At 37.9% G+C, this 15000-nt stretch overlaps 3 protein-coding genes across 3 annotated transcripts in view; 2 read left to right on the forward strand and 1 right to left on the reverse strand.

Moving 5' to 3' along the window:
- The window catches only part of eEF1gamma (elongation factor 1-gamma), a 9666-nt gene extending 1581 nt beyond the window's left edge, over positions 1–8085 (forward strand). Inside the window, exons 2-10 of the mRNA XM_043035546.2 lie at positions 1817–1966; positions 2465–2600; positions 2724–2935; positions 3278–3466; positions 3841–3968; positions 6328–6447; positions 7433–7482; positions 7591–7715; positions 7874–8085. Coding sequence (XP_042891480.1) covers positions 1817–1966; positions 2465–2600; positions 2724–2935; positions 3278–3466; positions 3841–3968; positions 6328–6447; positions 7433–7482; positions 7591–7715; positions 7874–8029 — 1266 coding nt within the window. The 3' untranslated portion in view covers positions 8030–8085. The remainder of the gene's footprint in view (positions 1–1816; positions 1967–2464; positions 2601–2723; positions 2936–3277; positions 3467–3840; positions 3969–6327; positions 6448–7432; positions 7483–7590; positions 7716–7873) is intronic.
- exu (maternal protein exuperantia) lies at positions 4004–5695 on the forward strand. Its single transcript, XM_043035547.2, has one exon. The coding sequence runs from the start codon at positions 4315–4317 to the stop codon at positions 5203–5205; it is 891 nt and encodes a 296-aa protein (XP_042891481.2). The 5' UTR covers positions 4004–4314; the 3' UTR covers positions 5206–5695.
- A 3168-nt stretch (positions 8086–11253) lies between the features above and the next one.
- LOC122266001 (Y+L amino acid transporter 2) overlaps positions 11254–15000 on the reverse strand; it is an 8905-nt gene continuing 5158 nt past the window's right edge. Inside the window, exons 5-10 of the mRNA XM_043035545.2 lie at positions 14982–15000; positions 14411–14534; positions 13362–13562; positions 12814–12963; positions 12155–12332; positions 11254–11986 (exon numbers count right to left, since the gene is read on the reverse strand). The exon at positions 14982–15000 is cut by the window's right edge and continues 26 nt beyond it. Of these exons, the coding sequence (XP_042891479.2) occupies positions 11925–11986; positions 12155–12332; positions 12814–12963; positions 13362–13562; positions 14411–14534; positions 14982–15000 (734 nt within the window). The 3' untranslated portion in view covers positions 11254–11924. The remainder of the gene's footprint in view (positions 11987–12154; positions 12333–12813; positions 12964–13361; positions 13563–14410; positions 14535–14981) is intronic.

Raw genomic sequence — 15000 nt, forward strand, 5'->3', positions numbered from 1 at the left:
ACATATGTCAGGCTTAATTTGCCCTTTCCAATTCCTGTAAACCTCCACACCTGTGCCAACTAGCTGTGCCAACCTCTCCATACTGCTAGCTATTCAAGAACATCACTTTTGTTTGGCCTGCTTCTAGTTCAACCAGGCCTATGACAAGGAATAGATTCCTGAACCATCTCTTGTGCTGTTGAATGGATAGGGTATTAATAGTTGCTTGTCATTTTGTTAGTGTCACCTGATAAGAAAATATTTCCTAATGGAAATTGGGCAGAAATAGGATAAGGTAAGAATCAAGTGTATATAACTCGTCCACCAGCTTGTTAGCCGAGAAATATGTAAGAAGTTCCTTTGTGGCAAATTAAACATGCACAACAATACATTCTCCCATAATGTCAAATATACCACAACTATTTCGTCATGACGCCTTTTGTCAGGCGCTAATACTTATTGCCCACGTTTGGCGTGATACCCATCTGCATTGATTTAACCCAGGGATCCCCCCCCTCTCCTCTCCCCCATCTTGTATTCTGTTGACTATAGCTGGAGAATTGTACATTTAGCAAAAATATTTGTTCAATTTATATGATCTAAATATCAAGTAACCATTTCGGATACTCCTTTGAAGTGTTCTCATACTGCTTTGTAGCACTATGGCGTCAAACAAAGGATAAATCAAACCAATTGCAATACGACTCCACTCCCTCTGTGGGCTTGGAATAACCAAACGATTGGACATAACTAGATATGGTTATTTTAAGAATTGATTTGAATATCAAACAGTAGGCTTGTGCTTAGGCAGACTATTTGTAAATTAGCACCATAGAAACAGACAACTGACTGCAGTGCATGATTTGCAAAAGTAAAAGATGGTGCAATCAGGCTATTTAAAAAATTGATATTTTTGGAGACTTAACATACATACCATTGTGAATGATAGATTTTAACATTACTCCTTTTATAACTTCTTGCAATGCTGTTGCATCCTCAACTTCATATCTGTGAAATAGGCATTTACTATAGTCTAGAACAATTATATATAGTTGCTCTAAGGAAATTGATTTCTTGAACGTAGTCCTTGTAATTTTTGAACACCAAAAGGATGGCCAGAGATTTATTGATAGTGTATTACATGGAATGAATTGCATGGCTGGAAAATGTGTGGGTCATGGTTTGAACTTAGGAAATTCTTGATATTGTGGAGAATTGCTGATATTGTGGAGAATTGCAACTTACTTGAAATAAGGTGCATCAATTTGTTGCAACATGTCTGAAATGTATGGACATATCCTAAGAAAACGGTGTAAGGGAAATAAAGAATTTAAAGATAAAGTGCGAATATAGTTTTCACTCTTGTAAATAAAAATCTAAATTTTAGATTTGTTGTATTCACTTCTAAAAACTGGTTTCTAATCTTAATAGAAAAGCAAAGTATCAGAAAATTGGTTTCATTTTGTAGTTCAGTACTTACTCCTATGAACAATCTGTGTTCGGTTAAGTAAGAGTTCTTTTGACATTATTACTATTTTGGTGGGGGCTACAGTGTGAAGTGTTAGTTTTAATTTTTAGAAATGTGTGAAAATGTTTTTCAACTTTTCCTAAGTGACTTGGGAGTACATTTCTTTTGGTAAAGTTCATTTCAGGGAACTATTAGATATTTATGAATTGACTTGGGAGGCTGTAACAAAATATACCGCAGTATAATACGTAGAAAATTAAATTTCATGATTATAAAAAGAAAAGACTAACCAGTTAGGCAATTTTAACATAATTTACACTATTAGTCTTACCTGATTGTCTTAATTTTTTTTTTTTTTTTCTCCTGCAGACGCTGTACACTTACCCCGAGAACTTCAGGGCCTTCAAGGCCCTGATTGCTGCTCAATTCAGCGGTGCCAAAGTAACCGTAGACAGCAGCTTTGTCTTCGGGGAAACCAACAAGTCTGATGCTTTCCTGAAGAAGTTCCCTCTTGGCAAGGTAAGGTGGACTTGAAATGAGTGGAAAGTTTTTTTGACAAGTATACTTATAAAGCTTACCAATTGATCTGTGGCCAAGAAATAAACATTATGCCAACTAGAATTTTGAGGTACAGCAAATGTTAATTTCAGCTTTTATATTGAAGGGAGCTGCAGATACTCAATTCTTAACAAGGTTTTTAGATATTTCATTGGTCTAGGATGCTGTTTCTTGGCCCTTTTCATATTGTCATTCCTCATTTTTCAAGATTGCTGGAAGGAGCATTCCCAATATTGTTTTCACAGTTCATAATATATTTTGATTCAAGCATTGCTAAATTGCCATCAATATTGTTAGTGATCAACTCTTTTATACAATCTTCTTAGATCACTTTATAGAATATTAGTCCACTTGCAGAACAGTCTAAAAAATCTCTTAAGTGAGCATCCTCCTAGTTTAATATGTCAAATGGCATATTTGTCAACCAATATCTGAATGCTGTAACTTGTAACATTTCAGGTCCCAGCCTTTGAGTCTACTGATGGCAAATGCATTTTTGAGAGCAATGCCATTGCTTGGGCGGTGGCCAATGAGCAACTCCGTGGAAAGACCCCCATGGACCAGGCTCAGGTGGTCTCCTGGATGAACTTTGCTGGTAAGTTTTATATTGGAGTATTGTGCCGTGTCTGAAGAAACATACAATTCTCACGCACATGTTAAAATAATTTTTTTTTTTTTTTTTTTAATTCATCACTTGACCCGAGTAAACTTCTTGCAGATAATGAAATCCTGCCAGCATCATGCACCTGGGTATTCCCATGCCTTGGCATTATGCAGTTCAACAAAGGTAATACTGAGCGTGCTAAGGAAGATATCAAAAAGGCCCTTGCGTCTCTTAACTCCCACCTTCTATCTCGCACCTTCCTGGTGGGTGAACGTATTTCCCTGGCTGACATCACTGTATGCTGCACCCTTCTCCATCTCTACCAGGTTAGTAGAAGAGGAGTGACATTTTAGTGCATTTATAAAAATGTATATAAAATATATAGTGTCTATAACAGTTTATTTCAGTAAAGCTGTAATTGATCATAACTAATGAATGCTACAAATGCAAATTGTAATAACCCTTTGTAAGTGTTCCTGATTGTTTCAATGTATCATGAGGGGTCAGACAAAGGGCAAAGAAATTCTTCTCCTACGATTCCCCACCTACTTTTTGGGTGCTGTGAATAACCAGTTGAAGATACAATATCCAAATAGAATACAATAAATTTATAGTTGCCATCCAGTTGTTAAGTACTATCTATCACTGAAATACACACCCTCTTACAGTATGTGCTGGAGCCTGCCTTCCGCAAGCCATACCAGAATGTCAATCGTTGGTTCACCACGGTGGTTAACCAGCCTCAGGTTAAAACTGTAATTGGTGAATTCAAGCTCTGCGAGAAGATGGCACAGTTTGACAACAAGAAGTTTGCTGAAGTCCAGAGCAAGTTGAAGCAAGGTGGTGGTGACAAGAAGGTAAGGTTTATCTTTTCTTCTGGGGTAGGGGGGAGGGACATTTATTTTAAGATCTTGAACCTATGATCAGTGTTTATGAAAATAATTTAGTTTTATTGTGGCTATGAAACCGTGGTTAACAAAAATATTTCATAAATATTTGTAACCCTCTGATAGTGTTCCCAATTGTTTAAACAGAACATGAGGGGTCAAACAGAGGGTAAAGAAATTCTCATCCTGGAATCACTTCTCATTTCTTTAGTGGTGTGAACCAGTAGAGTACATAAATTTCCAAATTATATAAATAATTTCCTTTAGAAATGTCGAACTATTTGGCTTTTAAATCAAAATGCAGCTGCTGAAACTATTTTTTAACCATGTATTTCCCCTTGTAGAAGGAGAGCAAGAAGGAGGTAAAGAAGGAACAACCCAAGGAGAAGAAGGAAAAGGAATCCTCCCCACCTGCAGCTGCCCCTGCACCTGCCCCCAAGCCAAAGGATCCTCTGGATGCCCTTCCTGCAGGGTGAGTTTGTCTTCTACTTTTGTGGCTACCACCACTAGAATGATAGCTTCTGGAATTTTAAGGATTTGATTTTACAAGCAGCATTTGGCACATAATGGTAAGGTTCCTTCTAGCTTGTGAATTGACAATGCATGCTTTAAATGTAAAGTGTTCTGCTGTATAAGTTGGAACATTGGTATTTAGTTATTGGAGAAGCAGTTTGGAGGGCAGTTTTGTAGAAAATCCATTTGATTTTAGGTTGCTTGGGAGTGGTGCCCAAGGGGATGGACCACCCAGCGAGTGTGGAAGTGGGATTTGTGATACTTCTCCTTTGCTTCCTGTAATAAAAGAGGTGTTCCTCAAGCACATGGAAGATCTTCCTAATATGGTTTTCTTTGATGTAGAGACAACTGGTTTAGACTTAGATTGTGATATTGTACAGCTCTCTGCTGCTGTCAAGGATCAAACCTTCAATCAGTATGTTCTCCCAAATAAGCCAATAAGGCAACAGGCTTCAGAAATAACTGGTTTAACTGTAAAAGATGGTGTACTTCATTTGAAGGGCAAGAAAATAGAAAGTGTGGGGGCAAAAGAGGCTTTCCAACATTTTGTTAATTGGTTACAGCCTTTTGCTCCTTTAGTATTGGTTGCTCATAATTGTTACAACTTTGATTCTAAGCGGTTGGTTAATTCAATGGAAAAGCATGGGATGGAACCTGCCTTGCGTGAGGTGGTTGTTGGGTTTCTAGATACCCTGCCTCTCTTCAGACATGTTCTCCCCAATTTAACAAACCACAAGCAAGAAACTATAGTTCGTGCTGTGCTTCACGAAACCTACAGTGCACATGATGCATTGCAAGATGTAAAGTCACTTCAGAGAGTGGTAAACATTTTGAATTTACCAGCTGATACTCTGAAAACTTTTTCATTTACTTTTGAGTCCTTAAAGGAAAAAATGGAGAGTGGTAGAAGAGCAAAATTAAAATCGAGAAGCCTAAAGCCTCTAGTTGAAACAAAATATTTGTCAGATACACTGGCAGATAAACTTGCAAAAGCTGGTGTAGACTTTAATCTTCTAAAGTCGTTTTATGTGAGAGGCGGGAAGGATTTCTTGACTCAAGTTTTCAGTCAGCCCAATAGACCAGATCAACCTCATGCCAGACTGAGTACAAGTACTATTAATAGTATTTCTGATTATTTTTCACAAGAGTATGTGGAAAATGTAAATGGGGGTGTGGGAGGGAAGGTGAAAGAGTAGATGGCATGAAACCTGTAGTGTAATTTTGATTTCTTAATAACCCAACCACATCCCCAGAAATGCCATATAAAAATTTCTAGTTAATTTTGAACATGTACCAATTGTGTAGACAATTTTTGGTCATATAGTAAATGGCAGTGATGTATGCAAGTTTTTGTCTGCATCTTGTATATAATGCAAGTGGAGCAATTATTTGAATTAGGTAGATTAGTAGGACTAGAAAGTAAATGGGGAGGGGGCTTGGTTCTTAGCCCCGCCCCCCTTCTTATTTAAAAATATAAACCTCGGCATAAAAGATGGGAGACGACAACTGTCCGACCAATTGCTCCATTTGCATCTTGAATCTCCAGTTGATTTCATTGTATACTTGAAATGTGCTTTTAATATGGCTATATACTCTTTTTTAGTTGCAAATGTAGTCTTTAGTAAATGTACATAATAAGGTGCAGTATAATTTATGAACGATTGCACAAATATATTTTTACAGATAGATTTTGTTTCAAGTGTCCTGGTTAGTACATTTTTGGTTAGTTTTCTGCCTTTATTTCACTTTAGATTTAGAAATCTTGTTTATACAGTGCACTCATGTTGGATATGTTGATATTTAAAGGATACAAGTTGGTCTTGTTCTTGGAAGCCGTTTAGATATTGGCACGAATATGATTAGAAAGACGGCAGACTATCTAACACCAATACATGGTGTGAGAATACACTTTAATATGCAGAAGTCTCTATCTAGAGATTTCAATGTCAAATACGGTGCATTTATTTCAACAAGAACCAAAAGTGCAAAGATGCAAAAAGAGGGCACTTGTGTCCTCATTAGTCTGAAAATTGACAGAATAAAAGTTTTAAGGAACTGGGGGACCAATTTTTGCGGAGTACATTTGTCTGGGCACACTATTGGACATTCATATGCAAATAAAGCAACTTTGAATTAGAAGAATGTGATTTTTAAATGTAGATTGTTGTTGTAGTGTAGTATGATTTGCTGGTAATCTATCAGTTGGTATATATACATACTTATACATACTTAACATTTGGATAACAAGCATTATTACATTGTAGATATTGATTGGTCTTTAAGTTGTATACATTATTTAGTTGTGATTTGATTTTCAGAAACTTCAACTTGGATGACTTCAAGAGGTTCTATTCAAACAATGACGAAGATAAGTCTGTGCCTTACTTCTGGGAAAAGTTTGACAAAGATCATTATTCCATCTGGTACTGTGAATACAAGTAAGTATACAGAACGGTCTTTATGTATCATCCAATTAAGTGTAGATTACTTTAGCATTGTTCTGTAAGCCCTGCCCTATTTTCATTTGTCCTATAATAGGTTGCTAGGAGCAGTCTTAAGGCCAAAAGTAAGCTTACTATTTGAGAATAGTGCAGCAATTGAAATAGGGGAGCACACTTTTCTACAGTGTAATGTTTTACTGGTTCAGAATTTTCCTTTTTGGTACCACAAGTTAAACGTATTGTTTTCGCATCAAAGATTTACTAACATAAATTTCATCTCCCTCATTCTGTAATTTTTAAGTTCAGTAGCATGTTAATTTTTGCTTTGGTGTCCTGTAAACCTTTTGTAAGATGGGAGATCGGCAAATAACTTGGTCTTCAATTTTCTATATAACGTATTTCATGTGAAATACCTAAGAAACAATTGTTAGATTATTTCAAACTATAGCCAGTAATATGGGGTATACAAAATATAAAGTTACTGTTCTTTTTAAAAAACATTATTAGAGCCACTGATTAACAACTATGCTTCCACATTGGATATTGCTATATTAGCCAACCACAAATTACAACATCACATCAGGGTTTTGGACAAAGATTTTGTAAGACTGGCGACAATAATTCATTTTATAATAATCACCAAACGGCGTGAGATTGAAACTTGTAAGCTGCTAATTATGCTATGTAGGCATAGTTAAGGTTGCTTAGATGAAAGAGGTAGCTAGCTGTTCAGGATTTAAGTCATAATATTTAAGATGGGTAAATTAGGTTTTCGGTATTACCAGAATTTTAACGCATTCTTCAGATATTCTTAACTCGTATACTTTTATTTTCTTAAGCCTGTAGTTTGGCTGAATTTATATATTGAAAGAGACTTAATGTATTACTGATCACCTTTCATTTACTACGTCTTTTGCAATTCACATTACCAGTATATCTATACATTGATGGTGCCTGACGAAAACCTTGTGCATTTTTCCAGGTATGCTGACGAACTCAGCAAGGTGTTCATGACCTGCAATCTTATTGGTGGTAAGTTGAATTACGTTTATAAATAATCATTGCTTAAAAGAGTGTTCATATGGAATGGTTTTAATCTGCTTTAGCAATACTAATAGTTTCATTCTTCACCCCCTCTAGGAATGTTCCAGCGTGTGGATAAGCTCCGCAAGAACGCCTTTGCCTCCATGTGCGTTTTCGGTGAAGACAAGGCCAATAACATTTCTGGCATCTGGGTTTGGAGGGGACAAGAACTAGCTTTCCCTGTAAGTATTCTTTTTATTCGGTTGAAATCGGTAGATGCTATCTATGGGCTGATTTTGATTGTGAAGTCATGTTTCCATCAGTTTGTGGCGACTTTGATTCAAGTTTGCTTATCCCAAAGAGTGCAGAATCAGACCATTAATTCGAATCCCAATTTCAGCTCTGTGATGATTGGACCGTCGACTACGAGTCCTACGACTGGAAGAAGCTGGACCCACAGTCGGAGGAGACCAAGAAGCTAGTCGACCAGTACTTCAAGTGGATTGGGGAGGACAGCAAGGGCCGTAAATTTAACCAGGGCAAGATCTTCAAATAATTCTAAACCCACACAAATGTTATATCCTTATGAATAAATAAAATTCACCGTCATTTCGCGTTTATTTTATTGCAAACCTTGTAAGTACATGTTAGGGGTGCTTTAAAGAATACTTAAGCTATTGGGAAATGTATACTTATTCTAGATGGTTATTTGAAATTGGGCGCATTATGGTCCTTTGGAGATACAAAAGGAAAGCAAAACGCAACATAACTAGTTGCGAGAAACTAAGGAAATACCAAGTTGAATTATAAATCATTTGAATGCGGAGAAAAGTAACGTTACCGACTACTTACTTGATTATGCTTTATAACCTTGGTTAGTATGCGAAAAGGAAATGACATGGTAATGACTCTAATGAGCATTATGCATGATATATTGAAACTAGTGTTATTTTAGGAAGGTTCTGTACCTTTTAAACCTACCCATTCCTTTAACATTAAAAAATGTGCACTTACCTTAAAGTTTCTGCCACAAAGTAATAAGAATGCACTGAGGCACTGGTAAATACCAAGCCGTGTTCATTCTTGAGTAGTCACTACCATTAGTTGGAATGCAGTACGATCGTTTGTCGATTGGTCAGTTTAGCAAGATAACCAAACACCTGTACCACTATTAACCGGTAGGGATGCATACCGCAGCTTTACGAGTACAACCCAACAGGCCCGGGGGCTTTACCCTTAATCGGACAGGATTAGGTTAAACTTTTCTATTTCTGAAGTTCCTTAATTCCAGACTAGACATCGGAGTCACGTAAAAGGCTTCATTGGTGTCCAAATCTCACCCGTGTGAAGGTAGGCTTAAGAACCGTAATACTAGTTTTCGTAGATGGCGAAGGCAGACAAAGCTCCGCTCCATTTTTTTACGCATCGAGCAACAATGTGGAATACAGCGCAATGCCATTTTCAAGTGCTTGAGAATGCACCGTATTCCTGCATACACCTATGATCACTGCCGGGCAGATAAGCCTGTGACCAGAAATTTGGTCTGTGTTAGGGCTAATTTTTCGGTGATTTACCTGCTACTTCGGTAAAAAAAAAGAAAAAAAGTCGGTTATGTAAACGGTATTCTGCGGTAACTTAGGAAATTAGTTTCGTTGGTTTAAAGAATAGAACTTAAACAAGGTCAATTGCTGAATAGAATACAATAAATATCAGGAGTTTTATATAATTTTATTGCTTCCTTTACTATTGAATTTAATAAACGACAGTGCATTTCTGTCTTATCAGTTAAAGCAAAATGGCCGTGGCATTTACCTCCGCTTGCCCTTTCATTGAAATAAACAAAGAAAATGTATGGCGTCAGGATTTTGTATCGAATCACCGCGGGATGATCGCTAAAGAAAGCGTGCGCCAAAAAGAGGGGAGGAGTACTAGTGTCACAGGTCGGTTCACGCGAAAATAAAACCTGAACGCTGATTGGCATACGACAGCATAAAGCAATGCACTGGCTGTAGATTGCTGAATATTTCCACATTATGTAGAGGCTTGCGCTTGCGAATATTACCACACTATTCCTTATCGCATATCATAAATTCTCCGAGAGAAAAAATGTGGGCCCATGTGTGCAAGTGAAATGATGGTTGGCAATTCCATTAAGCCGGAGATGTCACCTATATTTCAGAGACCGCTGAAATATAAGCTGTTTAATATCTCATACGGTTCAGCGGATCAAAGAAAGATGCAATGCTAGCTCTGTCGTTACCTTCATCGAAAGATAAGGAAAAAATATCCTTTAATAAAATCACAAAAACGAAAAAATGGTCAGGCAGCGGCAATATGTACTATGTTGTTGCTATTTTACTGAAGTTTCGCGCAATTACAGACCTCTTTTAAACCCTGGCTTAGTCCTGACATCACGGACGTTGACCACAGACTTGACCCGGTGAGGGCACAACTCGCTGGGCAGTGCTTGACCATATGGTCACATGAAGGAGAATATTGAATAAAATAATGCGTGATGATTGCCAATTAAAGGATCAACATATAAAACATGCACACATTTCCAAAGTCATAAGCAGAAAGAATATTTGCATATTTGATGCTTCTCCCACAACCCAAACCCCAAGGCGCACTTTTACCTCCTCTCGTTGGAAAAAAAAGCGATGTCGCTGATGGTAACAGCGTTTTTCTTGGAATTTGTAGATCCGGGAAGGATGTCTTTGGTGGCAGATAAAGGAACTCTTGAAATCATCTTGGTTCTTAGTTCGACCAAGATTTTGAAATGGTACAGAGAAAAATCCTTACAGTATTCACTTTATTGAAAAAGTACAACAGTTTAACTAAAACACGCCCCTTGCATTAATTCTTTGTTTTTTTCTCAAAGGGCATGATGTCTTATTCATAAACTTCAAATTCCTCATTGTCGAGAGAAATAACACCACGAGTAAAATTTTACAAAAAGTACATTAATTTAACAGCTATAAATATCTTACAAATATACATCGTCTAATGCTCATATTTACCCATGTTTGGTTTCAATTTAAGCATGTATTGAAATACTCAGGGGCGCCGGGGACCATTTTGGGCGGCGGGAGACATAGAGATAACTACTAATAATATCCTGTACTTAACTGCAAAGCTTGTAAGCATTAAACTTCGCTAGACCCGCTTGCAAGAAATCAGAGGGCGCAGTTGGCTCTGCTGCCCCCGTGCGTCCAGCGCTCTTGAAAATACCATTTATATAGGTAAAGAGAGAAAGAGGCAAATGGATATATAATATATATATATATATATATATATATATATATATATATATATATATATATATATATATATATATATATATATATATGTATGTATATATATACACACACACACACACACACACACACACACACACACACACACACACACACACACACACACACACACACACACACACACACACACACACACACACACACGCACACACACACACACACACACACACACACACATATATATATATATATATATATATATATATATATATATATATATATATATATATATATACATATATATGTATGTGGGTATATAAATATATATATATTATATATATATATATATATATATATATATATATATATATATATATATATATACGTACATGCATATATATGTAAATATATATATATATACATATACATACTTATATATATATATATATATATATATATATATATATATATATATATATATATATATATATATATATATAGAGAATTTTTTGTATTTTTGTTTTTTTTTTTTCTTTTTTTTTTCTTTTTTTTTTTTTTTTTTTAAGGGTGTATGTGTGAAAGTAAAATGTCACTGATTTACGAATTTTACCCTTTTTGGTTAATACCCCTTTCTCGATGGTAGTTTCCATGGCGACGACGGCAGAAGAACAATGACGGGGAAACATGTTTTTCCAATGAGTCTCTAGGAACTGAGGTTTTCCTTCTAAACTCCATGGATAAAACCATTAGGATGAAAAATGGATGAATGATAATTCAACCAACCAAGTATGAAATGGTGATGTGGTTGATATGAATTCCCAAGACGGAATGTTTAATGATTTCTTGACGATCAAGTAATTTTATGGCACTGATTTGAGGAATACATTAATCATTGCAATAACAAGCCAAAGAAAGTAAAGCTTACACAATCACATACAAAATATAACTACAACCTATAATAGTCACTAAATATCAAATATGCTGTGCTATAAATCGGAAAACAAATATAGAAATATAATCTTAATGTTCCTAAAACCGTGTGTTATAACTGATCCAGCCTTAACTAGAGTGTACGCGTGTTTAAATTTTTCATTTCATAAATCCCTAATATGTGCATATATGGCGAACAGGTGGATAGAAGGAATATCGTTTAAACTTAAAATTCGTCGTAGCTCTAGCGGCTTTGTCGTGGAGTTAGTCTGCTTTCTCCTCTGCGAGTCCCAAGAAAAGTAACTGACATACGTATGTCAATTTTGCTGAAATAAAGATCATTAATCTTTGTTAGAAAATCTGTCATTTGCTAAATTCAACTAAATACAAAACCCAAAAGGGCAAATACTATCCCATGATGATAAAAACATCAAACACATTTCATAATCGTCCATACTTAAATCTAAATCAAAACGACGAGAAACTCAAATCACCTAAAACGCCGTCGAACTTCTTCGCGATGTCCTGTCGATACACGGTCACGTAGTAGACCGGCAGCCCAGTGCAGATGACGCCGATGGACGCCCCTACCTCGATAGGCCTCTCCAGAATGGGCATCACGATGAGGAAGAGGGACGCCAGCCCGAAGACTATGGGGAGGGCGATCCATACCTGAGGCGAGGCGACGGCCGTTAGTTCCACGGGATTCGGCGGGGAATTATGGGTCTGTTTCGACTTAGGGTTCAACGTGTGAGGGATCTTCACTGACTCCTCTTTAATATTATGTAGAATTATTTGTTTACTATATTGTTTATGTAGGTGCTCCTCTTTACTACTTACAAATATGAATAATAGAATGTTATTTTGCTTGTGTTTTGTTTTTTCAATTGTCACAAAGGGATGGGGATACATGGATGACACTAAGAATGTTCAAAAGGATACGGGGCGAGAGAGAACTTTGCGTGGGTACTGATAGCTTGGCTGATGAGTGATAGAAGGCTGAGAGATAGATAAACACCTACACACATGTGCATGCACACGTGTGTGTGTGCGTTTGAGCGTGTGTGCGTTCGTGTGTGTGTGTGCTCGCGCGCGCACGTGTGTGTACTATTCAAAGGGGAAGTCTTGGCAGAGAAAAGGTTCTAGCTCCTACCTTGAAGGGCCTCGCTCTCTCGGGCTGTTTGTAGCGGAACCAGAAGAGAGCGCAGATGCAGGCGAACTGCGTCAGCGTCGCCGCGAACGTCGAGTAGTTTATCAACAAGCCGACGTCCGAAGTGACCAGCATCGCCAAAGTAAGAATCCCCTGATGAAGCAAGAGACAGAAAATAGGGTCATTCTTGCTCTTTCACACGCGAGATAAAGCCCAAATTCCCTTGATAGTCCATGGGTACCGGTCCCCTTCTTTCCCGGCGTCGTTACAAGAAACAATGCATCAGAGAAGGTCACCATGATAAAGATTATATTTCCCAAAACATCTTATGAAGAAAACATAGAACTGGCTCTCTCTTTCTCTTTCTCTCTACTTTCCCTTTCTTCTCCCTCTCTTCCTCTCTCCATCCTCCCTCCCTCTCTCCTCCCTCTCCCCTCTCCCCCTCTCTCCTCCCTCTCCCCCTCTCTCCTCCCTCCCTCCCTGTCTCCCTTCCTCCCTTCCACACCTCCTACCCCTCCCCCCTCTATCTCTCTCGCTCTCTCAACACGTACATTAAGGAAGACAGCAGGTACAGGCGTGAGGTTCTCCATGTGCACCAGCGAGAAGGCTTCGGGGAAATGCCCCTTGCGCGCGCCCACGAAGATAAGGCGGGACTGCGTGAAGACGACGCCGTTCATGGAGCCGAAAGTGGAGCACATGACGAACACGGGCATCGTCCAGGCCACCGTGCTCAGGGCGCGGCTTGCGAAGGTCTGCAGGAGGAAATCTGGCTAAGAATGGAGTTCTGGAGGTTGATATAGGTCTTTTTTTTTTATCAAGGCCTCGAACTAGCTCTATTTGAGGACGAATTGAAGGCGGCTATTTTAAGCTAATAAGCATAAAACGTATGTTTCAGTAAAAACAACAAATAAGAACAAGAACAACGATGTATGTATTAAGATAACCTATCACAATACTAACGTCAACATCCTACTAAAAACTCTGGATTTATTAAAACTTATCCGTTGCAATTCAACATACATCAGTTTGTAATCAGTGCTGACTTCACATAGAATGATTAAGAGATTGAAGCTGTGCTTGAAAAGAAGAAGGCTGCAGTTCATTGAGATTCTATATAGGCTAATGAGCACTGCCATCCACATCACGAAAAGATGCAACCAGAAAATAAAGAAAGAGAGAAGGAAAGAAACAATAACCGAAAATCGAGCAAGATATTATTGTCATTAGGCCGATAGAAAAGGTATATTTCGGTTCATATATGATCTAGGACGTAGTCTTTCAATGAGGTTTTAGTTTTTGTTTAAGTTCAAATGATTATCTATCTATATTTTACACGCCTTTGTATCTTTGTATTTGTTTGAAGTTGTTCTCTAATAGCGGTCAGGGATAAGCGCGGGCCAATCTCTGTGTCCCAAATCAGCAACACAACATCTCCACAACAGTAGCGTTCGCCGCAACCACCACAACACCATGAGAACAACAATCACATATTCGTGCATTCATCCAGTATTTATCCTCGTCACTGTTAATCACCATACGCCTACCATTATCACCATGCATCCACGATCTACCAGTCTGACCACTCATCTCCTGCACCTACCATGGCGACAGCATCGGCGGCGAGCATCTCCGAGGGCGTCAGCACAGCCAGATACGCCACGTTCGCCAGCGTGTAGACGGCGGTCACCAGACCCGTCGAGATGATGATGGCCAGCGGAAGGTTCCTGTGGTAGACAAGAAAGCTGGAGGTTAAACTTCTCTTTTGGGTTTGAAGTGTCTAAAAAAATAAATGATGAGCTTTTTCGCTGGTTAAATGAAGAAAAAGCAGGAGATAGAACCTCCAGGGTCTAAGGAGTCGTAAGGGAAGGAGGAACTTAAACTTATTTGTAAGGGACACAATCTAAAGGCTAGATGGATGTAGAACCTTTTTATAGGGTTAAGAGAGTCTAAAAATAGATGGAGAATTTAGTCTATGGGTAGATGGAAGAAGAACTAAAAGGTAGTTGGAAAGTAAAAAATCAAATGTGCGTCTCTCATGGCGTAGATGGTGGTAAAACTTAAAGAAGATAATAGGGAGAAACTACCTGAACTACATCGTTATTCTGTAAATCGAATTATAATGACTACAGATTGTTACTGGGTGTAATTTAGAAAACAATAAATATACTTACTTATTTGGATTTTTCAGTT

The sequence above is a fragment of the Penaeus japonicus genome, unplaced genomic scaffold (assembly GCF_977035675.1).
Source record: "Penaeus japonicus unplaced genomic scaffold, GWHDUDI00000001_assembly GWHDUDI00000020, whole genome shotgun sequence".
Classification (NCBI taxonomy): domain Eukaryota; kingdom Metazoa; phylum Arthropoda; class Malacostraca; order Decapoda; family Penaeidae; genus Penaeus; species Penaeus japonicus.

Excerpts from the sequence above, each read along its gene's own strand:
- exu (XM_043035547.2), top strand. The coding sequence starts at position 4,315 with ATGGAAGATCTTCCTAATATGGTTTTCTTTGATGTAGAGACAACTGGT.